Source organism: Centropristis striata, chromosome 4 (genome assembly GCF_030273125.1).
Source record: "Centropristis striata isolate RG_2023a ecotype Rhode Island chromosome 4, C.striata_1.0, whole genome shotgun sequence".
Classification (NCBI taxonomy): domain Eukaryota; kingdom Metazoa; phylum Chordata; class Actinopteri; order Perciformes; family Serranidae; genus Centropristis; species Centropristis striata.
In genome coordinates this window covers 11,010,031-11,035,860 of record NC_081520.1, presented here as the reverse complement: position 1 = coordinate 11,035,860, position 25,830 = coordinate 11,010,031, and the positions used below count along the sequence as shown (strand labels likewise).

The 25,830-nt window shown below is 39.9% G+C and overlaps 1 protein-coding gene across 1 annotated transcript in view; it reads left to right on the top strand.

Moving 5' to 3' along the window:
- Positions 1–18,655, top strand: part of dph1 (diphthamide biosynthesis 1) — a 73,468-nt gene extending 54,813 nt beyond the window's left edge. Inside the window, exons 7-12 of the mRNA XM_059331907.1 lie at positions 1,234–1,302; positions 1,887–2,043; positions 4,782–4,882; positions 13,164–13,242; positions 17,401–17,535; positions 17,867–18,655. Coding sequence (XP_059187890.1) covers positions 1,234–1,302; positions 1,887–2,043; positions 4,782–4,882; positions 13,164–13,242; positions 17,401–17,535; positions 17,867–17,947 — 622 coding nt within the window. The 3' untranslated portion in view covers positions 17,948–18,655. The remainder of the gene's footprint in view (positions 1–1,233; positions 1,303–1,886; positions 2,044–4,781; positions 4,883–13,163; positions 13,243–17,400; positions 17,536–17,866) is intronic.
- The last annotated feature ends 7,175 nt before the right edge of the window (positions 18,656–25,830 follow it).

Below are 25,830 nucleotides of genomic sequence, written 5' to 3'. Positions count from 1 at the left end.
GCCTCTTAAAGCTGCAGAGAACTGAGGACAACCATGGCTAAAGTGCAGGCGTATTGTCAACATAATTATATGAGGGCCTTGGATGTTGCTAAGCAAAGAGAAGCAGTACACCCGAGGCCATGTTCAGGATCGTTTTGTGTTGTCAGTCAGTGTTATTTGTGACACACACACACGCACAGTGAGACATACATGTGGGCTTTTACACCACCACACACACACTTAAAAATAAGTCTTGGCGAGACATGTCTCCAGGTAGCCTGTGTGGCAACCTCCCACAGCCTGTTCCATGCTGCTCTAAGCGCTGACCAATTAGTGGATTTAATTGCATATCCTGTCTCAGTAGGCCTACTGAGACTGTACAGTAATGACTAGGGGTGCCGACCTGAGCCCCCTCACTCTAACAGCAGGATTCTTCTCAGCCTGACCCTAAGAGGGGAATTTATCTGAGACCGTTCTGCCCGAGCTTGTGTTTTCAGGCACCTACATGCCTCCGTGTACTTATGGTTTGTGAACTCTGCCTCGGCTCAGGCTCTGGTGATTCCCCAGCACCAGACCCTGGGTTAATTGGAAGGGCTTGCATTCTCTGTAAACAGCATGATCCAATCGTTGGGGTCATGTTCCCGGACAGCAGAGATGGGCAGACCCTCCACCCCGGCCTCAGGCCTTCTGCCTGGTAACACTTTGGTCTTCGGTTAAAGGCTGCAGAGAGGAATGGATTTATAAAGAGAGCAAGAGAGAGAGCAGGCGGAAAGCATAGGAGAACATAGGCCAGCATTTATCATGGTTAGACATTGAATTTTATGATCTAGAGTGGGTATCCTGGGGCTGAGCGATGTATAGATATTATATTAATATTGTCATATGAGATTAGATATCATCTGAGAATTTAGATAGCTTCAACTTGTTGTTCTTTCCTGATTTTTAAAGGCTGCATTACAGTAAACTGATGTACTTTTCTGAACTTCTCTATTATTTGCCTTAAGCCATTTAGTGGTTATACCTGCATTAAAGATGATTATTTATCAAAAATCATATTGTCAACCATAAAAAACTGCACAATGCCAATACTAATTTGTTTAAAAAATATTGTGATATTTAATCTTTTCGGCCATAACACCCAACCCTTAATTTTTTTTTTTTGCAGAAATATTTATTCTTCATTTCTTTTTCTTTCTTTCTTTTTTACTTTTAACATTGAAATGCTTGATGTTTTTTTGTTTGTTTGTTTTTTAGTTATCTAGGAGACGGAAGATTTCACCTGGAGTCAATCATGATCGCAAACCCAGACATTCCTGCTTACAGGTATTGTGTAAAATATTGATGTCATCTAGAAAATAAGCATTTCAGCTCTAATGTTATTCATACAATTTGGGATCAACTGATGAAATGTAGATGGGATCAAATTAATCTGACAGCACAAGTTTGTGAAATATGGAGAAAAATAAACTAAAATTTGATGAATATAATTATGTGATAATATATCAAGTGTATCATGATCATTCACCTTATTGCAGTGTCATGACAAGATTTTGTCATGAAGTTCTGTTTTGATGAGGTCTTGTTTGTATGCAAAGTGAAATTGTGTTATAGAAGTATGCACTGCTGCGCAGATCACAGGTCTCTCTCATAAACAAGATTCTAATCTCAAGTGAACCGCTTGTACCGGAGAAAAGGAGATTAGATGCTCAGAATACCTCCATTTTTCCTAAGATACACTAACTCCTGTCATAGTTGATGGCTTTTCATGATTGGATTTTTTTCATCTTTTCTTGCATTTCTGTCCTCAAGATAGATACCTGAACAATAGTTGGCAATGTGTATCATATGGTTCGTCTGTTTATGTTTCTACACACTTTCCATTCACATCTGTGTGTGTTTGCTCGTAGATATGACCCCTACAGTAAGATCTTCTCCAGGGAGTACTATGACCATGAAGCCATGCGTGCCTTAAGGCTCCAGGCTATTGACAAAGCTCGAACGGCCCAGAGATGGGGCCTGATCATGGGCACGCTGGGCCGCCAAGGCAGCCCCAAAGTCATGGAGGTGAGAGTCTGCGTCCTCGTTTCAACAGCCTGTTCTGAGGCCACTTGTGCAATGCCTTGTAATATTTAGCAGTGTGAGTCTCTCTTTAAAGTTGTTTGGTGACATGAAGTACTGATAGGACAAGCCGTCCTCACACTGGGAGCTTGTTATTTTAGAATGATGCAGCCAAACAGCCGTAGAAAGTCCCATCCTTGATCTCGATGTTGGCCTCAGGGTTGTCTGTATTGCAGCGTCGGTGCCAGGGATTTCAATTTTAAGCGAGTTGTTTTATCAATTCGGCAGATTAAATGAGAAATTTAAAACAACAAGTAACTATTTAAAAGCTTAAACAAAGCATGATCAATGACAGCCTTTTTGTAACATTTGAAAATTGGCATCTTTTTTTATGACACGTTCCCAGTAGATTTTAGATCTGTCACAAAAAATCTGTCACACAAAATTGTTGCTCGTGTTGGTATTTAGCAAATTGCCAAAGAGAATTCGAAAAGATTAAATGTAATATCTGCCAATGCTGATCCATTAGTGTGTTGAGTGAGAAACTCAATGTACAAGCTATTCCCCATTAGTATGCACATGAGTCTGTCTGGGGGTGCTAATTGATGGATGGAGGAGCCCTCTCTGGTCACTCACTAACCCACTGCTTCTCCTCCTGCTGCTTTTGCCCTCCACTGCCCAGTTCCTCATTCTGTCTCCTTTGTTTTATATGCCCACCCCTTTTTCTGCACTACTGTGTTGGCTTTGTTTCAAAGTTCTTCATATACTCATGTCTGTGCATATTGTAGGTTTAAAGTTTAAACACTCCACAGTCATAGCTTTAAGGCTTATATTGCTACACATCTCCTGTTTGTAAATATCCAGACTTAAAAGATGAAGTTAGCATTGATGTAAAAATGTCAACCACAGAGGGAAAAAGTTTCATTTTAGGTTGCAGATGAGGATAGATTAAAAAGGGGGATTTGAATAAAAAGATCCACCATCTCTTCCATAGCGATCCGTCGAGATTATGAAGTACAGTGTCAGATAACCTCCCAAGTAAAGGGACAGAACTATCTCTGATAAGAGCACGGTTATAGAAATGTCTCATGATAGTCCCAAGGACAGTGGATATCAGCAGTTCTCATTGCTTTATCTACTAAAGGAACATTTATGGGATTTCTTCACTTGGTTTGGCTGCCTTCTGCATCCCTGAATAACACCTCGGCCCAAGAACCAATGCCCACGTTCAAAGGCAGAGACAGCAAGGGAAGAGAGTTCCTTCATCTGGCTTAACAGTTTAATTTATTGATATGTTCTATATAGATCCAGCTCAATAAGAGGAAGTAAAGTGGAGCCAGTTTCAGGCTGGTGTAGGGGTCTGGTGCATTTCAAAAGGTAAGGCAAAGCTGGGGGCCTTGGTGTGCTGAAATGAAACCTTGCTGTGAAACTATATAGCTGTGCTTACGTCTACACATAGCTTTGGTTCTGAAGCCAAACCCCTGGCTGGACTCAGAGTTATCTGTGCAAAAACGATGCCAGACTTATGGGGACATTCATAATTCATAATTCATTCATTCGAGTTTGCACCCATAGAAAAAGAAGGTCACATCTGTATCACTGTGAGCCAGGGACTGTCATGGTTCTGACTGTTATTGGCTTTTTTTTTTTCAGCTTCAGTGCTTCAACAATGGACCAGGCCTTTTTACTTGCTGGTATAGGGTCATGAGAGTTTTCTCTTAAAGTTCACATGTTTTATGGACTTAAAGTTGGATGATTGTGACCTCAGTATGTCCATGTGTGGCACTTCAAGAATAGTGTTTTGTCTGTATTCTCAGCAACGAGTAGCAGAAGTCTGTTAGGAGTTAGGCTAAGTTTTGCTTTGTTACCAATTCTGCAACCTTAATGGATACAATCTCAAGCCACACCAAAGGATTAGAGAAACACCACTTTGGCGACCTGAGGATTGCAATTTTGCTGACTATGTTGTGCTGTTGGCTTCATCAGGCTGTAACCTAAAGTGCTCATGTTAGTGGTTTACTCTCTCAAGTGATTGCAAGAGTCCAACAAATCTGAGGGTATGAAACTGAGTCTAAAAACACTTGAGTCCTCTCTTTAGCTTGGGAATGAATTGCTGCCAGAAGTGAATTTCAAGTATTGCATAATCTTGGTTGGTGAATGTAAAATGTCATATGAGATTGGCTCAGTGTCAGCAGTAATGGTGGCATTTTGAAGAGGGCATCTGAACTGAATTTCATTTTATGTCTGGGCACATAGTGACAGCTTGAGAAGATTAAACATCCATAAGGTGCTCTGAAAAAGAGCCAGTCGAGGTGGTACGGATATTTAATCCAGACGATTCCCTGTAGAGGAGTTCTGGCCAGAGCCACCTAGAATGAGATCCAGAGGAAGCCCCGGAATATGCTGAAGGGATTACAAGTCCCACCTGTGTGAATGCCAGGAGGAACTGAAGGACATGGCTGAGGAGACAAATCTGTCTGCTACCTCGCTCAACTTGCTGTCACCACCCTTTAGAATTAAGCAGCAGAAAATGGATGGATACAGATAGCTACAGCTGGGTGAAAAAGTCTTCCTGAGCAAAAACTGGTGGACAACCCGAGATTACTTTTGGGACTGTCGGTGTGAGTGGAAGTCATCAGATTGTGATTTGCAACTAATTGAATCGTTGAGTTTCACAACCCTAAGGAGGATTGTGTTTCATGTGTGGACTGCAATCCTTTTATTGTACTTCTTTCTCTTCCTAGCACCTGGAGACAAGACTACAGTCTTTGGGCAAGTCCTTCACACGAGTGCTCCTGTCTGAGATTTTCCCAGGCAAGCTGGATCTGATGCAAGATGTAGACGCGTGAGTATTAAGATAAAAATTATGCATACAACCCAAATTAGGACACATGCTTTATGTTGAACCAGAACTGCTTGCCTTGGCAGATAAAATCAAATTAATGATCCATATTCTCCTAGTCTTGCAGAAGCCAGTTATTTTGGTCTTTTCGCCCAGACAACACCTCCTGTTTTAAAGTTGTGACGTACCTAATCTGTCTTCACAGCATATTTTGAATATCAGTTTTTTTGTACAGACATCTCCTTCAGATGACGAATATGAAAACACCTTTCTAGTGACAAACTTTGATATTTTAGAGGACATAAACAAAAGAAATACTATATATATATATACATACATACACATGGTTGCCCATAAAGTTGGAATAATAAGATATACACTTTATCTGCCAATAATGAATCACATTGTCACAATCATCTCATGGAAAGAGGTAAAAAATATATTTTATTCCAACTTTATGATTATTATATATATATATTTTTGAGTGTGGTGGAACGTTAAAGTTTGGATCATTTTTATTTTCTTCCGCAAATCACAAAAAACTTCTTCCTTTGGCTCATTGTTTTCCTCATTCTTTTCATTTGCAAATTCTTAATCACTGCTGTGGCTCTTTGCTCTAAAGAATAATTTATCTTTCCCATCACGGACCTTGGCTGAGCTATTATGATCAACGGCAAGTAGTCACCTAAAAGATGCTATCAACAGCATTTGAAATGTATTCTGTAAGCATCATTGCTCACATAACTGAGGATTCAGCATAATTTGCAAGTGCACACTAACAAGGAGCTGAGTGTGTAGCTTTGTGCACAAAATTGGCATTCATGTCATGGTGAGATTCATAATAGTTTTGCCGTTGTAGCAAAAACAAATAGTTCAGTAGCATGCACTTGGATGCGCCATGCAATTTTCTTGGCATATAAAGAGGAATTTTACAATAAATAATCTATTAAAATGCTTGATTTTCACTCTCAATAAAAACTAGAAAAATATATTAACCTTGTATTTTTTTATTAACCTGCTGTTTTTAACCTTCAGTCTCCAAATTCTGTTTCATTTTAAACAACTAGCATGTGTCTAAAAATATGTTGCATCCCTGCGCCCAAGGACACTGTGAATAAATCACGCACTGTGAAATTATTGCATTATTGATGTACTTGTTGGTTTTCTCATTAATATATTATAATAAGAGTGGCAGGTTCTGGACTATGCCCTGCCACTTAATGCTGTTATCCAGCCTGGCAACACTCATTACGGTCTTCAAAAAATAAGCTCCAGCTTCTTCAGTGAAATATCAAGCGCTCGGCCTTCAGGTGCAGCTTCTCCAATTTATCTGACTTCCAACCAAAGGAACAGAGGTGAAGATGGACAAGGGGTTAGTGAGACACTGATGCACAACAGCTCCAATCACACTGACACAGGCACACACACGCACTCTCACACGCTCCTCACACTCCCTCAGATTGGCCTCTCACTGTGGAGTAATGAGAAGTGTGATGTGTGAGGGAGGAGTGGGTGAGAGAAGGACAGAAGGTCTGATAGAGATTGAGAGTGAGTTGGAGAGAGAGAAAGAGAGATGCAGAGGTAGTTGAGGGGGCTGTGTTTGGAAAGCGAGTGATCATGGTAAAAGCATTTTTTTCCTTTGTTTTTGGCTCTCCTCTTCAGACTGACGTATGAGTGCAACTCCGAAATTATGTAAGTCAGGCACGATTCACCCAACCAAAACAAACCCTCATTACAGACAAAAGCTTTTCAACAAGGTCCGTTTCAGTAGCAGTTACGGTATTGATGTCAAGAAAACAAAACTGTTTGAATACAAAATTAAGCCTCCTTTTTATGTGTGCTCTGTATATTAGGTAGAAATATACCATATCATGTTATAGCCAGCTGCCAGTTTAGTAGGTGCACCAAGATCATATATAGTTATGGTGTTTTTAATACAAATACCTTTCTATCCGAAAGGGGGGACATAATATAAGAAATAACACCCAATATAATCACATACAATTTAAAAACACTACCCACAAAAATGGCCATGAAATTAAATAAACAGCTCATCAACAATTTCAGCAATATATTATAAACTTCATTATATAAGCCATCCAATATTCATTTATTACAGAGCAGTGTACACTGTATTCAGTTTTTAGCTCGTTCTACCTTATATACAAGCAACTCGGTGTACATGCATCAAAATACAATGCATTCATCATTTTGTCTTTGTACTGTTAAAGACTAGGGCTTGACATCTATTTGTGTCTATCTTTATTGGCATATATGTTGTCTGATATGCAGTGATACGAAAGTGTTTTTATGAAAACATAATGTAGAAAACATTTCTTGATATGATGTAGAAATTGTGCCATCATCACTTAGTTTGTCCAGCAGAGCATGGCTGACAAGCAACAGCAAACAGGCAGTAATCAATCAATCAGTCAAACTTTATTTGTATAGCACCTTTCATACAGGTCAGCGCAGGTCAAAGGGAATTACAGATGATTGACAAGCCGATAACAAAACAGAACAAATAAACACCATGAAACCCACAGAAAAGACAAAACAATTGAATAACTAGAGATCAATGCAAATTAGTACGAATCTAAAAATATAATCTTAAGTAAGGAAGAGCTATACAAATAGTAATTATAGTGCAACCAAGTGAAATTACAAACTAGATTACAAATTAAATGCAAAGACAAAACAAGAATAAATAATGACAATTAAATAGACGACTAAATACACAATAAAACTAGCCTGGGTATACCCAGACTGCCTTGCGCGCTCGATTTCATTTCGAACTGCGAAAGGGTCTGGCAACCAGAGAGGTTTCGTAGCCCTGTTTTAGGGATCCAATCAAAGAATGGGGAGGGACGGCAAGACGATGACGCGTACTACCCGGCAGACGGAAGCTTGTAGTTTTCTTACGGATCCTGCAGCAGACGCGAAACTCTCTTTAGCTGCAGATGGTGTTTTAAATAGTTTAGAGCGAAAGTTGAAAGGCGAAAGGTCTCTCGGCGGCTCCGCTGTCCCCCGGCTCGTAGCGAGATCACCGGCGTTACACTAGTGGGGCTAATAGCGGTAGCGTTAAGGCATTAGCGGGGCTATTAACTATTAGCCCCGCTATTGTGACGCCGGTGATCTCGCTATGAACCGGGGGACAGCGGAGCCGCCGAGAGGCCCGCAGCAGCTTGTTTATTGCCCATAAAATCAGTGGATGTGTGTGGCTGAATGACATGAGGGGGAATAAAGCGTGAAAATAAATAATCTTGCAGAAAGCGAGAACTGGAGAAGCAAAGCAGCAAGCAACACTCTCACAGACACACACACAACAAACATCCATTTCTGTTGCTCTACTACGTCATCTGGTATAACTGATACGATTGGCTAAGAGCCAGATGCTTTTGATAGACATTCTAAGCGCCCAATAAACAGCTCCGGAGGATCGTAAACCACACCTCCTCTACGGAGAAATGAACGGTTGGTTCCCAGACTAGATCTCATTTGAGATTAGTCTGGTGTTAGCCAGGCTACAATAAAACAGATAGAGACAAAAATAAATCAATAAAAACCATGGATAAAATGTAAAATTTCAGTACATAAATACAATGAGATAAGTTAAAGATTATAAATTATATATAATATATTGATATATGTCAACACATAACACTTCCTGTTCAAATGCTTGGCTGAATAGGTAGGTTTTAAGTTTATGTTTCAAAAAGAATGTAGTTAGGTGCGAGACTTCTTCTCAAAAGATGTTGGTTGATGTATGTATGTATGTGTGTGTGTGTGTATATATATATATATATATATATATATATATAAACCCTCTTTTTCATCTTGTCTGCAATACAGTTGTCCGCTTTATTGGACACCACTGCATTCATTCATTCATCATAATAATACCTTTTATTATTTGTCAATTTCTAAAAAACCTGTTGTTTGTAGTGTTTGTTAATGAGTCTCTGTAGGAGATGAAAGTGTAAATGGATGGTTTTGGTAGAAGTGACTTACAACATTCTTATCATCATTAACAAGCGTTTATTCCGACAAGCAGAGTGGATCTCTCCTGTCAATATTTTGCTGCTCTTTATCCATCAACTATTTCATTTTTTCTCCTTTTTGTTTTATTTTTTCCTCTCACAGCTCAGCACAGTTTGTAAGAACACGGGCATCATTAATGAGACAGAATAGACATTACAAACCACCAGGTGTGTGAGGCCGTGTTGAAGGAGGATTAGAAGGAAAGACGAGGGGGCGATATGGAGATAGACGGTGGGCTGGAAGAGGATGCATTAGTGCTCAGCACAAGCCGACACAGCACACTGTACAGAGCCCACCCCCAGGCTTTCTCTGTCATTAGACACACACATACTCACTCATATAAACACAGAGACACCATTAGCATATGCTCTTAAGTGTGTAATTAGGCTGTCCCCAAGCAGGTTTTAAACTATTGTACAGATATCTGTACACCCCACACACTTATCTCCACTAGAGCTGAAATGCCACCCAGTGCATTGCAGTCTTTTATCTTTCTGTTTGAATTTTAATTTTTTGACTCCTTCGAGATGAAATAGTTTGTTCTAATTCAATTAATTTTGGCATTAAAGGTGAGCATTTAACATTTTTCCCCGCAGTGCTGAAAGGTTAATTGTTTGTGCTTTTGGTGGGTGAAGACTGTGAGTGTAATTGAAGCGAAGCCATGCGGGTGGAGGTCCTCCTAACAGGGTCAGGGTGTAATGGGCCACAGCAGGTAATGCACCGAGGCCAGGGCTGGAGCTCGCATTGCATAGCACTGCTAAATGTCATGCAGCCTTATCTTTATATGTTGCAGCATACATATACAGTGTGTGTTTGTATATATATATATATAGATATAGATATAGATATAGATGTATATATTCATAATCCTTGCATGTCTCTAAGTGTTGAAAGGTTCTACTAAAGTAAACAGAACCTGCAGAGAGGGATTGAAGAAACAAGTTTTCTATCAAAGTCCCATTCATACATTTTTTATTTCAGCTAATCTTTGCTTGGGAATAAGTTGTGAAACAAGGTTCCACTGCCAGAGACAAAAGCCCACATTTTTTCCTTTGTCTCTGCACCTCTTTCTGTTTTATTTCCTCCAGCTCTCTCTTTGTTCCGCTGCACCACATGATGTGGGGTTTCTACTGTGCCGGCTAGATTGAAGGCCAGATAAGGGCTGGAAATACAATTTGGGCCACATTCTGGGGGCCAATACCTGGCATGGCACCGTACATTTTACTGAACTGCACTATTCAGTGAGCCTCTGTGCTAATATTAGAAAAGTCCCTTCTGGCCCCATGTGCCAATCAGCTATCTGTTCTTTGGGAGGGATCCTCTCTACCTTCCCTTTCATGCTTTCTGTCTCACTTTCCACTCAGACCCTCTTCCCAGTGCTAGCCCCAAGGATTTAGTGGAGTAGTCTTGGTTTGCTTTATTAATAATACTCCCTCTTTTAACTGTTCTTTCCAGCCCATTCTACACATAGACACAGTTCATATAGATACATACAGCAGACGTGCAATACATGCCTACCCACATACGTGGGCACACACAAATCAAAGAACTAGCAGTGAACAAAGCTGGCTGTTGTGTCTGGGTTAAACAATGACTGTTCTTATGAACACTTCTTGGTTATGTCTACACAATGTAATGCACAGGAATTCATAGCTATCCACCAGACTTTTGACCGCTGTTTAAGCAACATAATGTAAAAAGCAACCTTGGTCCTTATCAAGAGGGCGGAAGGTGGAGGGCCAAAATGAATACATGACTTTCAAGCAGGTGACAGGTGTTTCAGTCCCTTTGTTGTTTACTTACCTTAGCCAAGTGGTTTTACCCGTTTTCCAGCCTTTAAAATTACAGAAAGGTGATAGTAAATGGAGTGGTAAATGGACTGCACTTATATAGCGCTTTTCTAGTCTTTGCGACCACTCAAAGCGCTTCATTCTACGGACTGCGCTCATTCACCCATTCACACAAACATTCATACTGGTGGCCGAGGCTACCCTACATGGTGCCACCTGCCACCCTCAGGAATTCATTCACACGCCAATGAACGCGGCAGGACAACAATTTGGGGTTCAGTATCTTGGATACTTCAGTATCGTCATATATTTACAATGCTTTGCAATCATCATGTAATTGCAACATGATACTAAAGATGCACATACATCGTGTGTATGTGCATCTTTAGGATGGCATTGAAATGGCACTGGAATCATTTTCCTAAGAAATCATACGAACCCCTTCATTCCAACATGTTACACCATGAAAACTATAGCCAACTGATGCATATTTTCTGCGCCTGTGTTAGAGGACTTAATTTGTCCTATTCGTCATTATAAAAGCTACATGAAACGCATGTTCTCCCGCCATTTTCAAACTTGTCACTTGGTCTTTAATTGCTTCATTCCAGATGGCCATGCCGGTGTGAAAATGTTTGTGTATTGGAATGATCAGATAAGGTGAAGATGAAAAATGAAAAGAGCCATCTGTGCAGGCCGTGTTGACTTTAATCATTTGCTTGCTTTTCTCACTTCCAATTCTTTTCTCATGCACTGAACAGCTGATGCTCAATTGACCAAAAATCCACCAACATCTCCAAACTAATGCCAAAGGTGCAGGACGCAGCTCAAGACCTAGAGTTACAGGCAATCACCGACGGCCCACCGTTGAAGACTAACTGTTGGCCTCTGGTGTGTCAAGAAATTTGTTCAGTTTATTCTTCGTGTTTTCGCTTAGGCAGTGTTGATACATGTGCAGTGCGGCTATGTAAAATACTCCAGTTATGAACAGAAGCTGATGGACTTAAAGGTCATATTTCACATTCCACATTTCCATCTAAACTCAGCAAACTTCAGTCTGAGGAGATTGGTGCTTGGTGCAAATATCTCTGACTCAGCTGGCTCTGAAATTAGGAGGATGACAAGAATTCACATTTTTGGGGGTAGACTTTTTTTTTTTTTTAGTGTTATTTGAAAATGAGAAAATGTCATGTGTTTGCTCAGGAGGGGTGGAATATTTCTGTGACAGCAAGCAGAGTGGAGCGAAAGTCAAAGTTGCAATCAATTCTGCAGTTGAGAAAATTGTGTGAAAGTTGGAAAATGAAGAATAGACAGATGGGGATTTTTGACGCATTAGCGTATGAAACTATTCAAGCTATTATGGCACACCATATTTTTTTATTTTTTTCGATCTATGCTGCTCTACTCGTCCATACTCCTTTGCTTAAATCTCAAACAGGTGTATTCCTTTTGACATTTACCTAGATCTAACATTATCGTCTGGGCTTTTCTATGCACTGCAGCTCAATTTATATTTGTCAATATTTCTGATGGAGCTCCATCATTAGGATTAGGGACGAGGGAAGGTCCCCTCCCTCTGTGCAGATGGAGCTGTGGATAACATTGATCTGTGAAAGCTAACCCCTGTAGCCCCGGCCGCTTCTCTCCATCTCCATTTTCCCATTGTTCATTTTTCCCTCCAGCTGTTTACATCCACGCCCTCCTCATCCCTCTCTCATGCACTTTCCAGAGTAAACACTTTTCCTCCTGCCAATCTTGCTCCTCTCTTCTGTCTCTGTTCTGTCTTCTCTTCTTCCTGCTTGTGCCTTTTCAACCCTCCTCCCTCCGTTTTTCGTCTTCATTGCTCTATCTCCCTATCGCTGTATATCTGTGTCCTTCTCTCTCTTTTTATTTTCTCACCCCCCCTCCCCACATCTTTCATACACAGCCCCCCCACCCTCTCCACCACCCCGTCTGCCAGCTATGTAGGCTACCTCCGTGGAGACTGGGCTGGTGCGGCTTTTTTATTCACACTCACCTAACCTCTCCCTCTTTTCTTTCACTGCATTTCTTCTCTTTTCACCTCTGTTCACTTCTCTCCCTGTTTTTCTGTTTATGCCTCCTGCAAACAGTCTACCCCCCCTCTCTACCACCACACACCTTCCCCCCTCTCTCTTCAGCCCTCCTCTTTCACTGGCTGGCTATGCATTCAGACTGTGTAGCGTGGCTGTCTTTAGAGCTTTTGCAAATCAGGACAGATCTCTCCAACAGATGCTGGAGATCAGGTGGAGGGAGGCTCCCTGCACAACTCATTGCATCACGTATCCACATGCAGCGTGCAGTCGCAGATGTGCCCTGCCTGTCTAATAGGATCTTGGTCTCTCGCCCTCTCCGACTGCCTCTGCTTTACACATCTTTGCACTCACCCATGGATGTACATTTGAGCACATATTTGTACTTTCTCTTTTCCACAGGTGGATCCAGATTGCTTGTCCACGCCTTTCCATCGACTGGGGCACAGCCTTCTCTAAGCCCCTGCTGTCTCCATATGAGGTAAACATGCACCTCATAGTCTCTCAGCGAGATCACAGCTGTCACTCACTTATCAGAGGAGGCTCATGCATTGCACACACATGCACAGACTTCTTCGCACGTGCCCTGCTGAAGCCTTCAAAGCACATTTGACAAGGGAAATACTACAATGTTGAGAGGGGAAGTGTTGAAAAGGGTTGTGAATTTGTATAGAACTCATCAAGGCCTGGAGATGAGGAATCATGCCTCTCCCTCCGTCTTTCTCTCCCTCTATCTCTGCTATAAAACACACTAGCTCACACACACACGAAACGGCATCAGCAGAAGACTAGCCCCCCCTACTGGCCACAGAACCACACAGCCCCGCACCCCCCCTTGCAGCTGCCTTGTTTTTCTAAAGGGAGAGAGATAGATCGGACAGCAGCCCATAAAGATCCATTTCAAAGCAAGCGTTTGTTTGTGTGCCGTGCAGCTGGTGCAGCCACTTTGTGATAGCTTTGGCAGTTATGTGCCATTATTTGACTCGGCTTGTTAGTATTTGATGTCAACTATTAATGAATTGATTTTTCCTCAAAGATATGCTGCTGATTTAAATCTTTGTGAAATGGCTGCGAGGGGAATTGCTGTCTTGAATATTGGAGTGTGATTTCAAATGGTTTTTCCACCGACTACACATCTTTGTGCCGTGTTTGTGCTGCGCATTCAGTTCAGAATGAGGCCATTAAGAATAATGATAGCATTCACCTTAGACGAAAAAGTGATGATTGTTTAGTTTTGTTTCTGACTGGGGTCTATAATATAAAGTCTGAAATTTGCCACGCTGTAATGAGGAAAGCAGCAATCTGTTTTCTTAAGCCCTTTCTGTTAGAGCTCACTTTGCTCTCCCCGCCAGCTATTTGGGTACAATGTCGGTGCATTTAAATAATTTGCAGCTGCACTTGTGTCTATATGTGTGCGGTTGTGATAAGTCTTAATTCACCCTCAGCTCATACCTACGAGTGTTATGCGTCTCACTGCACTGTGCTTTTCTCTGTGGCATTTACAATGAAGATGAAGAGGAGCGAGATGGGAGGGTGGAGTGAGCAAGGAGAAGGGGTGGAGGGTGGGGGGGCAGCAGCATTTATTTTCAGTGCGTCTCATGTTATATTTATAGTCAATAAGACACACTTGGCTCTCCTGTCAGAGCAGGGATTAGCAAGAGGAGCTAGCTTCCACAGAAAGAGGCAGTTGGTGTGAGAGGGGAGAGGAAGGGAGCAGTGGATAACAGCTAAAGAAATGAGAGGCGGCTGGAATAAGGGCAGAGGAGGGAAGACAACGAAGAAGACTCCAGCAGGAGGATGTTTGGGGGGTAAAAAAAAAAAGGGCCAAAAATAACACAATGAAAGATTTATCCCAGTATACATTGTGTTGTTGAGGAGGAAACAGTAGGGAATTTAGCTGAGCTGCATACTGTATTTTTAATAGCTGGATATGAAGGGCAAAAGTTGTAATATTATTTTGTTATACCTGAAAGACAAATATACATAAATCTCATATATGTGCTACGTTTAAACTTTCATATATAAATCAACATGGATTTATGTGCAGCAATACCGGCTGAACTTGTAAAACAAAAAACCTTATTTCCATCTCTACTGCTGTTGCTTTTAACTGTATTGTTTCTTGTTCATATGAAGGTATAAAAACACGTTTAAGGGGAGTGTTGTGTTCCTGTTTCTATTTAAAGATGCAGCCAGTGTGTAAGAGAACACTACCTTGTCAGTGTTGGTACAGTACACACCATCCTAACACGATGAACTACACTGGCTACACACAAGCTGTGATGAATTATGTCCCGCTAGAATAGAGATTTCAACACTTTCAAGCTGCCTTTTTCATGTTTCCTTTGAACTGAACTCTCTAATGTGTCAAATGACTTGTTTTCTCTTCATTTTCTATACATTATCCAAATTATCCCAAAGCGTGTGGAGCTAATAGTTGCTATCTAACTAGTCTGAAAGATGAATGAGGACTTGGATGAATTAATAAATGAACAATCAGATGATTTTGTTATTTCATTCTGCACGCTTGTTTATTCATCTGTTCAGTCATTCGGCGGCTTCTTCTTTCATTCAGAATCAATATTCACAGGCACTTGTCTTCCATATGGAGCAGTCTGCACTTATGTCACTGCACTGTCATGCCTGTGCTGTTGCTCCAGTCGAACAGATGTTGTGTCATGCAGTGCAGCTGCATAGGGATAACATGACAACTCTGCCTGTTATCCAAAGCTTAATATTATGACACCTGTCTAGTCTGTTGCGGCTTCTCATCACTGTTTGGTTTCCTGCAGCTGCTTTGCCCCAAAACTGCAAATGCAGTCCCAGATAACAGGCGGGGGAAAACAGCAGAGTCGTGTACCGTCATACAGGTGGGCTGCTGCTGCTGCACTTTTAGGTTGACGAGCTTTTTGTCAGGGCTCCTACCGGTGCTGGAAATACTTGAATTGTTAACGTGGTGTTTTCAAGGTTTGAAAAGTGCTTGTAGAACCTGATAATGTAATAAATTCCCGATAATGTAATAACCCCGATAATGTAATAAAAATCTGCACTTGAGTCCATTGAAAATGTAATAAAACCTAATAATGTAATAACTTCCTGATAATGTAATAAAGTGAATTTCCCAATAATGTAATACAATTTTTTACCAATAATGTAATAAAGTATAACATTAATGGGAGGTTCATTCATTTCGCAAGTCCTGATAATGTAATAATTCTCCAATATTGTAAAAATTTAACAGCAGACCACCCATTACTTGGGTTTAAGTGGTGATACTGTGTAGGCAACACTAGCTCAAGAGCTCTAGCGCCACCAACAGGTCAAAGTTGAATGTTTATTAACTTCTGACCTGTTATTGGAGAATTATTACATTATCAGGATTTGCAAAATGAAGGCTAACCTGATAATGTAATAAACTCCCATTAATGTTATACTTAATTATATTATTGGTTAAAAGTGTATTACATTATTGGGAAATGCACTTTGTTACATTATCGGGAAGTTATTACATTATCAGGTTTTATTACATTTTCATTGGACTCAAGTGCAGATTTTTATTACATTATCGGGAATTTATTACATTATCAGGTTCGACAGTGCTTGTTTTTTTAATATATTTAAATGTAGCCTATGTGGGATGCCAAGCAGGTGTGTCATTATACATTGATCTGGAGTGATTTATCAATTTACTAATCAACAATCCAATATCATTCATGCAAATTGATGCAAAAGTATCACTTTTTTTTTTGCATATGTTTTCATCTTTTTTTGTTAATTTAAATGTGTGGGGAAAAGAGTAATATAATAATCAAATAATATTTAGGTTGCTTTTTCTGAGTTGATAAATGTTACTTATTGTGATTTGTAATTGATGGTTGTGTTGAATGGATTTCTGATATTGTCTCATATTGATCGCAGCCCCCTGAATTGTATTGGACTGGTATCGTAGCAGACTTTGTGATATCAGAAAATATTATATAAAATATATATTTCCTTTTAATTTGTCGCCCTTTTATATAAAACTGTCAAAAAATAAGTTTGGTTGTTTAAAGCGCAATAACATCCAAATTAATAAGGTGAAAAAGTGGATAATCGACATACTATACACATAGTATGTACTTATAATAATAAATATTAAAATTATATATATAATGTAATTTGCCACAGCTGTAAGTTGCTCAAAGCTTGAAAATGCACTATTAAAAGTGTTTGCAAAATGCTTAGGTTTGACTTTGGAAAAATGTGTAGAAACAATGTCTTTTCAGGGTTTTCCCTACCTTTAAAAGTAATAATGAATGTAAAATAAATCTGCAGTGCATCAAATATGACTGAATTAACTGATTGTTTGTTTGGTTGTTTTTTGTCCTCAGCTGACTTCTTTCACAAGTTTTGTTTTTAAACTTTTAGGTGTTGTTTATTACCTGCTCTGGCTTATCCGTTTTATTTGGCACCAGATATGGTAATAGTAGTGGTCCAAAGTGATTGCATATTTTTAATTAAAAACTGTAACATTATCTTGGGGTAAGACCCCCAAACACCTCACCAAATACATGCCCTCAAGTCTTCCTCAAAAGTGAAAATACTGTTTTTTCTTTTCTTTATTTTTTGTTTTTAAATTACCCGTCTCTCCATCTCTCAGGCAGCTGTGGCTCTGCAGGAAGTTGGCTGGAAGGAAGTCTACCCCATGGACTTCTACTCCAACCAGAGCCTGGGGCCGTGGGCCCCCAACCACCCCGACAACCAGCCTGTGCGGCCCGCTCGCAGACAGACTCAGGTGAGATAAGAGAGTGAATGATAGATGGGAGAGGGGAGGAAGAGGAGGATGGAAACCACAGCATGTGTTTCATGACTCTAATCAATATGTCACCACACTGACACCCAGTGGCACACTGACAACAGGACATGTATCTGGACATGTGTCTTCGAGGCGTGGCTGTGACCTTGATTTTGATGTGCATCACATATTTTCTCATTTATTTAAAGATGTAAAAAAGATATTGTTGCAGTCTGAATACACCTTGCAGCTGCCATATTACTACTTATCTGTCTGAGGTAGGTACTGTCACTATTCCAAGTGTTAATGCTATCCCACTGCCTGCCTGCAGAAACGAGGCTCGGAGCCAGTCCCTCCTACTAAACCGTGTGGGCAGAACCAGTGCGCCCCCTGTGGCTGTCAAGGGGAATAGCACTCCATGTCAAGCCCCTGCCTGTCTTTGACTCGTCTCTTGTGCCTGCCAGCGCCTCTGCCTCTGCTAATGGCTGCGGAGAGGTCAGACCAGAAGAGGAGAGTGGGTATTTGTCCAGACAGTCTATCAGCGAGCGGAGCTAAAGCCAGAGGAGCCCTCAGCTGCTCCTCAAATGGATTACCAGCCATAAATAATCCCTCATTTTACAGCACAGCAGATCAAAAAACCAAATTCATTGCTCTTATTCACGTTGTCTGCATGTGTTCTGAAAACACAAGCAGCTGGGAGAGAAGCCTGTGTGTGTTTGAGGTCGTGCTTGTTCATGTGAGTCACATTAACACGACAGAGCTGCTCTCTGCTGCACCAAGGAAGAAATTCCTCCTGTGTGGGCCTTTCTTTAATGCACACGGGGCTTTTGTGACTGTTCGAATGCAAGACACAACCTTGAGTTACATTATATGGAATTAAAGCGTTAATGTGGGTGGATTCAATCACTCCTCTTGTCCTTGGATAAAGCGAAAGATGTTTTCGGACACTTCAGAAGAGTTCCACGCCATGTTTCAAAGACACGAATTGTATGAAGCACTTTATATAAAGTACACTTTGTGACTTTTAAGTATTCTACTGAAATGTGTATCCTACATAACCTTGTCTCTGTGTCTTGCTTTTCTAGACAAACTCTGAAACAATAAATCAGAAGTATCCTTATGTGGATTATTCTTGTGTGTTGTTTGATAAACGCAGTGCCAGGCTGAAGCAATGGGTCTGTTTTTAAGCCCTCAGCCTTAAAAAAACAGTATGAGTTCCTAGATGCATGCAGTGCTAGTCACGACTGCTCTCCATCTTCATTATTTATTGATGGAGGAGTCTGTCAATAAATAAATAAATATATAAACCCTCTATTGCTGTTTAGCTGTCACAGCAGAAACTGATTGACAGCTACGCGGCGTGGCTCCAGCTGAACTTGTGAATCTTCCCCAGATTGCACCACGTCGTCTCAGGTGTGTATGATCTTCTGTGAGTTTTCCTATTTGCCTACAACTACCAGGCTTCTCTAAAGATCCCTCCTCCACTTTCCACCGTCGTATCTCCTTGGCAACAGAGGCCAGTGTGATGCAGCCCCGTCCCGCCAGATGTCTTTCTCATGATGTGTCTCACATGCCCCACTAGTGGCTGTTATTTTCAAGAGCTCAGTATTTGCTACAGTACAGTGTGAGATGCGGTCAAGAATACATTATTGGGCGGCAGAGCTCTCTTGCAGATGATGTTTTATTTATTTTTTGGCGCACTCTATCAGGGGGAAAGAAGAGAGAAGTTTAATAAATCCTCTTCTCTCCCCCCATCTAAAGAGCGCAGTTTGATATATCACTGCATACAGATTTGTTCAGCTTTGAAAATAATTACTTTGAACATCAGTAAAAGATGATGTGTTTAAAAGAATGTTCCAGTACAGAAGACGTACCTTTTGTTTGATAGATGTAGAGTTTTTTAGACACAAATAATTTAATTGAAGGGTATTTTATTAAGATTTTAGATTGATTTTAGATCAATAGCACATGTATGCATACCTCTATAAAACTAATAACTATCTCTCATCAGGATGTTTAAAATGTGTGAAATTAAATTAAAAATCTTCAGCATAAATGTTTTTTGTATTTCCTTTTTGTTAGATCATGTTCATTTTAAAGTATCAAAGATCAGATTGGATATTTAGCTTTTGTGCCTAAATATCATCCAAACCATCTGTTGTAGCTTATCCTCTCTGTCATTGTTTATTGTTTATTTGGATCCCTGTTGAATGTTACCTTGGCAACAAGTAATCTTCCATATATCCATCTTGAAAATTTGAAATTTTATCCACAAATGTTTACTCTTACATTGCATGTGGTACACAATCCAGTTATGTCAATAATCTCCCCCATTACATTAACACACCATGCCTTTTTTCAGATATAATATATACGTGTGCAAGTGAGACATGTCTCTATATAATTGTTTTAGTTTAATGCTAATGTAGTGTAAAGTGACTCAGCCTCACCTTCTTATCAGCACGCTGCAGTGTTTGTTCAGGTTTTAATAATGAACAATTAAGTCATTTATACAGTCATAATTGCTCTGGGTCGAGCACTAAGTGGAAAAACCATGTCTCTGCCTGTGTATATATAGAGGAAAAAAGAAAATTAGAGTTGCACTGAACCTCCTCAACTCCATAAAAGTACATTTTTGAGCAGTTGGATGGAAGTATCTCGGAGCATATTGTGGTTACTTGATATGGCTCATGGAGGCAAACTGATCGGGGAGTTAGATGGGAAAGTTAATGAGGCTCTGATCTGCAGATCTGTTTAAACTGCCAGTCGCAGACAGACGGCTGTGTGAGTAATGTAAACCCAGTCAGTCTGCTGTGTTCTCTCACATTCATCACCAGCTATGCAGACAGCTGAGCGGCCACTAGGTGGCACTATTTGCATAGCTTATCTGCAGTCTGTAAGGCATTCGAGTCAGACACTTCTCCCTGTGGAAAGGCTCTGCTGGGCATGGCAGCATGAGAATGAGTGAGTGAGTGTGCCTGGCAGGGTGCAAGAACCCAGTGTACTTTCTGCAACCGGTGTGTGCAATTCTTTCCAGATGTGGTTGGAATTTGATTCCACGCTCTTTCATCCTCCTTGGCATGCCATCTCTTCCCTTCTCCCCCTGCACCCTGCCTGCTCTGAATGTGTTCACCATCACGTTTCCTCTGCCATCGCCCAGTTTTATGTCCAGAGGGCACAGCTCACCACAGAGAACTAGTGACATATTTATTATGGCTCTGCAGAGGCCGCGTGCAGGTTTGAGTCTGTAGTTTTACACAACAGGTGCTCGGGTCACAGCGATATACCCCGACTGCATGGTCAGCTGGTTGCCATTGGTGCCCCTGCACTTGTTTGCCTTGCAGCAGTAAGCTGTGATGAGTCACACACCATCAGCTAATGCACCCTCAACATCAACATCCAGAGATGTTAATTGAAAATAACATTTTCAGTAAATGTGAACGATGTTTTGGGTAAAACATGTCAGCACCCGAGATGTATTTAGCTGCTTCATTTCTCTGACCAGGGAAAGGCTGAGTCACAGCAGTCTCTCACTGTCCTCGTCTGTTCCTTCCTGCACGTCAGACAACTTTAAATTTATCCTCTCGCTAAGTAAACCCATTACCCCAGCCTTTTATCATTGTCTATTTGCTTCTCATATGTTTCTTATTATTACTAGTCTTTCCTGTCCAAAAGGGAAATCAGGCATGGGTGGAAAAGAGACAGAAGTTTTGAAATATCTTTTTATGACTCATGGCACTACAACAAAAATAAACAGAAGAGGAGGAAATTTGTTTCACAAGTTTGTTTTTGCATACTTTATTTTTTTTCCCCATCAGTGTTGCTTTGAGTCAGAGTGTGACTTCAGAGAGCCACATGTGACAGGGGCTGTGCTGGGGAAGGAGTGGCAGTAGATGACATATATATAAGACCTAGAAATGAGTGAATACAAGTCTGTATTTCAGTGTCTGCTTCTCTCTTTCTGTGTTTCTCCTGGATTACATTAAAACTTAACAGAAATTACAACAAAAGGCTGCTTTGGTTTAACTCTCCTGTATTTACATCTGTCAGGACACTCTAGGTGGGTGAGAAACTGTTATAAGGGGAAAGCATGAAAAAATCAATGCTCGGCAGCAGAGAAATGCTGTTTGAAAGTGTCTATGGTGATGATAATGGGTGTCTGATGTGATGCTGCATGTGCTATTTCAATTTCAGAAGAAGGGCCTCAAAAGAGCTGCATGTTGTCAGTGTACCAACTGTTTCTGTATGATTTGGAGTTCATTTTCTGAAGAGGGATGATAAACAGCTATTGTACATAATTTAAAGCATGCATAGCTCCAAAAGTAGCCTGTTCTTGAGTTAAATGGGTTTGCAGCTACCTCTGAGCTCTCATCCTGTCCTGTTTTTGCATTTTATTGAGTATCAGCTTTGCAATACAAGGACAAATCGCACCTTTTATCAATAAAAAAAACAGTTAACTTAGTAAAAACAGCCTGTTGTATTCATGTTAAAACTGGTCTAATTCCAAATGTTTTTTTTTATTTTTATTATTTAGTTTGGTGAAGTGGAATCTAATCTTAATTGTGGGAAATAGCAGCTATGTGTTTAACAAGCCCTTGATCTGCATCCCTGTGGAAATTTGAACAATAAATGATTATGTCTAGAGGCTGCTGACTCTGTGTGTGTGGGAGAGAAGAAGCCTGGGCGGCCAAGCAGCGATGTGAAGGAAGGTTGCTAGAAGGTTGAATAAGAGTCTTTAGTGGGAAAAAAATAAGTGGTGTAAAGAGATGACTAATTCTGCGTGGGAGGTCAGCCTGTCCCTGATCATCCGGCCAATAGCCACCCCAGCACAGGGCTGTGACAAAGTCACCTTCCTCCTCATTCCTCTCTGTCCTGTCGTGGATTGTCAGCATTTTCCTGTCGTGCCGTGATCTTCCGTTTCTTATTAATTAATTCAGTTCTTTCATACTCAGTCTAGTGGGAAGGAGCCAGGTGATTATTTCATTTGTTGCTTTACTGAAAGGTTTTTGTGTATTCTAAGAGTAGTGTGAGAGTCATTCAAATGTGTTAATGACTTAACACAGTCTGAAAATAGTTTCTGAATGCCTTTTTTTAATTCTACTTCTTGAGTTATCAGCTGTTTCATGATAAATGATTATGTATTATTTTACAGGCTCTTTATGCAAACTGATCATATCATACTCAATGTGATGTTTGCTGTGTTCGTGATTAACTCTAGTGTGATGGCAAACTTTTCAAACAAGCAGAAGCACACTCTGTGTGTTTACTGGAACATTTTCCCAACTCTGGCAGTTCAACCCACTGCAAAACACTCATTTTGCTCTGTTCCCTTTATTTGATTCTAAAACAGATAAACATCCACGTGTAAATACTGTATGAATAATATTACATATCTGAGACTGTACTTGACAACACACTATATCATGCTACTGTATTAGATTAGTTCCTGCACATCTGTGACTACGCATATTGACCTTTCTAAATGATTATATTTGATACTGATGTTGTCTAATTTTTGATTAGGAGCAGTGGGACCCTGACTCATTGTTTAAATACTGGAATAACTGCAGCTGTTAGAATATAACTTAGTTAAAGCAGGAAGGGCATTAACAGTGATGGTTCATAGCTCTCAACAAAATACTGATGTCACTTTACCAGCTTTCACTTAGAAGGTAAATCATTTGACAGGTGGATGTGAATATTAATATAAATGTGCTCTGATTAAACTGTTTGCTGTGTAATTCATGAGCTCATAATGCATTTCTAGTAAAAGCTATGACTACTCTAAAAAATATATTAATTATTGGTTTGTTACATTACCCCCAGATTTAAGTTAATCAGAAGAAAATCCAGTTCAGTAGTCCGCTTGCATGATTCACATAACAAGGGAGTAATTATTATTGTTATTATATCGACTCATATGTTATTGTTATTTAATGTAGTATCTAGGTAGGCTATCAAGAAACTTCCTTAGTCCTTAATTGAGTTTATTGTGATATTATTTATCGTTTTATAAATGTGTTTTTCTGATTTGTTCCTTACTAATTTCTGTTGCAACAACATTTCAGGTATTTTAGTATTTATTATTACCAACAAGTTTTTCTTCATGTACACTTGACATCTAAATTATTAAACTATTCATTTACAATGAATGTTAGAATAAAGATTTTTATCTGTTTTACATTTTTTTTAAGATTCAGTAAAACAATTGTTGAAAAAAAGCCAGATAATATTTAAAAAAGTAATGTTATTACTAGTGATGTACTAATCTGTTTTATATCATTGGGATATAATTGTTGAATAAATATAAAGAATATTCAAAAGTGTATTCATAGTTTATTATTTATTTATTAAGTTAGCATGAGCTCATTAACATTGTGTTACAAGTGTTACGAAAGGTTTTAATGTGAAAGTGCTGCAGCGGGTTTAACAAAATGAAACCCTTTTTTTCTGACACATTGAACTGTCTCAGTGGTGCTGAATGTGACGGTTAATGTGATTTGTGTTTTTCTTTGTTCTCAGGTAGAGAAGAAGAGAGACACCTCACAATTTCAGTACTTCTTATATTTCTGCTGACTTTGGATCCCCACCAACAACCACATTGTCGAAGGGAATCCCTAGCGTTACTGGAAAAGGTCAGTTTGTGTAAATGCCATGACCCCTGAGGACAACAGGTTGATACAGTGAGATTGGTGTTTATATATATATATGTGTACAATGTACCTAATATAATTGTGCCTGTACTTATTTTGTGAGTTAAAAGAAAATACAAACGTTTCACATAAAAAAGAAACTAGCTGAACGATATTTACATTATATATTCAGGGACAGATAACATATATTGTTGAAGTGGTGCCCACATTTAGTTTCGATGTGGAATAAACTTTACAGCCGAAGACAACCTTATCTTAACAGGATATTTCTTCTTACATAAAAAGTCCATATGCCCTTGAGCCTTCTGTGTAATAAGTGGAGCTCTTACCATTGTGAAACTTGTACCATTTTGTATCTGGCCACTTAATAAGAATGAATCTCTAGTCCCTTACCATGCTCTGTTTCTCCACTTGTTTTTGGTATCACAATACACAGCTTAAACTTTCAAACGTGTGTGTGTGTGTGTGTGTGTGTGTGTGTGTACACACTGAAACTTAAAAAAGTAGTTTATGTGCTGCTGTATAGGAGGTCAGCAGTGCAGAGACAATGGACTCTCAGACAGAGGATGGACACTGCAACCTCAGGATGTTTTTTTTTTTTTATGATCAACTTAATTCAATTCTTAAACCAGCTCATTCTTGTTGTGTCCTTGAGCTAAGCATTAAATCCCTTTCAAACTCAAGGTCACTGCTGACCCTCACATTTCACTTCATTGTAGTAAAAAACAGCCATTCAAATTATTACTGACAAATATGCAAAGCATGATATATCCATTTATTGATAGGAAACAATACATTATATGGGTATTATCCAAACATGTGAAAGAGAAAATTATTAAAACTTAACCAACATAACTGTTAAATCATAACTCGTGACTATAAGCATGTTCTAGGAAGTTCCCTGAGCTCTTTTTTCCTGGCAGCAGCAGATTGGTTTTCATCCGGACTGGACAGGTATAGCCTCAGCATGACACTGCCGTTCTGAAAAAAACCTTCAAGACTTTCATCTACATGTCAAAAGAGTCTTCCCTCCTGCAGGATATAGCTATACTGTGATATTCCTTCTCTAATGCACAGCAGATACGTGAAGCTTTTTTTTAAAAAAAGATGCTGAAATATTCAGTCCTCGGAAAACCATCTCTGACATGTAAGGATTTCTGCGCCTGTGTGTTGAAATTGCTGCAAGGTTCATAGAGTTCCGTCTATGTGCAGCCAGGCTCTTTTGACTTCTTTCGTACATTGTGTGCTTTTTACCACCAGGAATTCAGCTGTTTTTTGTTCTTTTTGGGTTCAATTGAAACACATTTATGACACACTCCACATTAAGTGCTGTACAATATGTTCTAATTAATGAAAAGCTGCACCGCTGCAATTCTTTTCTTCTAATTTCTTTGGTCTCACTTGCTGCTCTTTTGCACCGCTTTGGTTCAGATGTGTGTTTTGCCCCCTAGCGACCATGGCTGTAGACTGTTACCAGTGGTGCTGTTGCTACAGTAACAATCTAATGCCACGGTCACCATGGAGACAGTGGAAGAAATATGATTGGCTGTGGTAACTGCTGACGTCCTCGGTGGTTTGATGATGTTGGTGATGCAGCCTTCAGTAGTGCTGGGCTCCGAGAGGAAACTTCATACAGTACAGC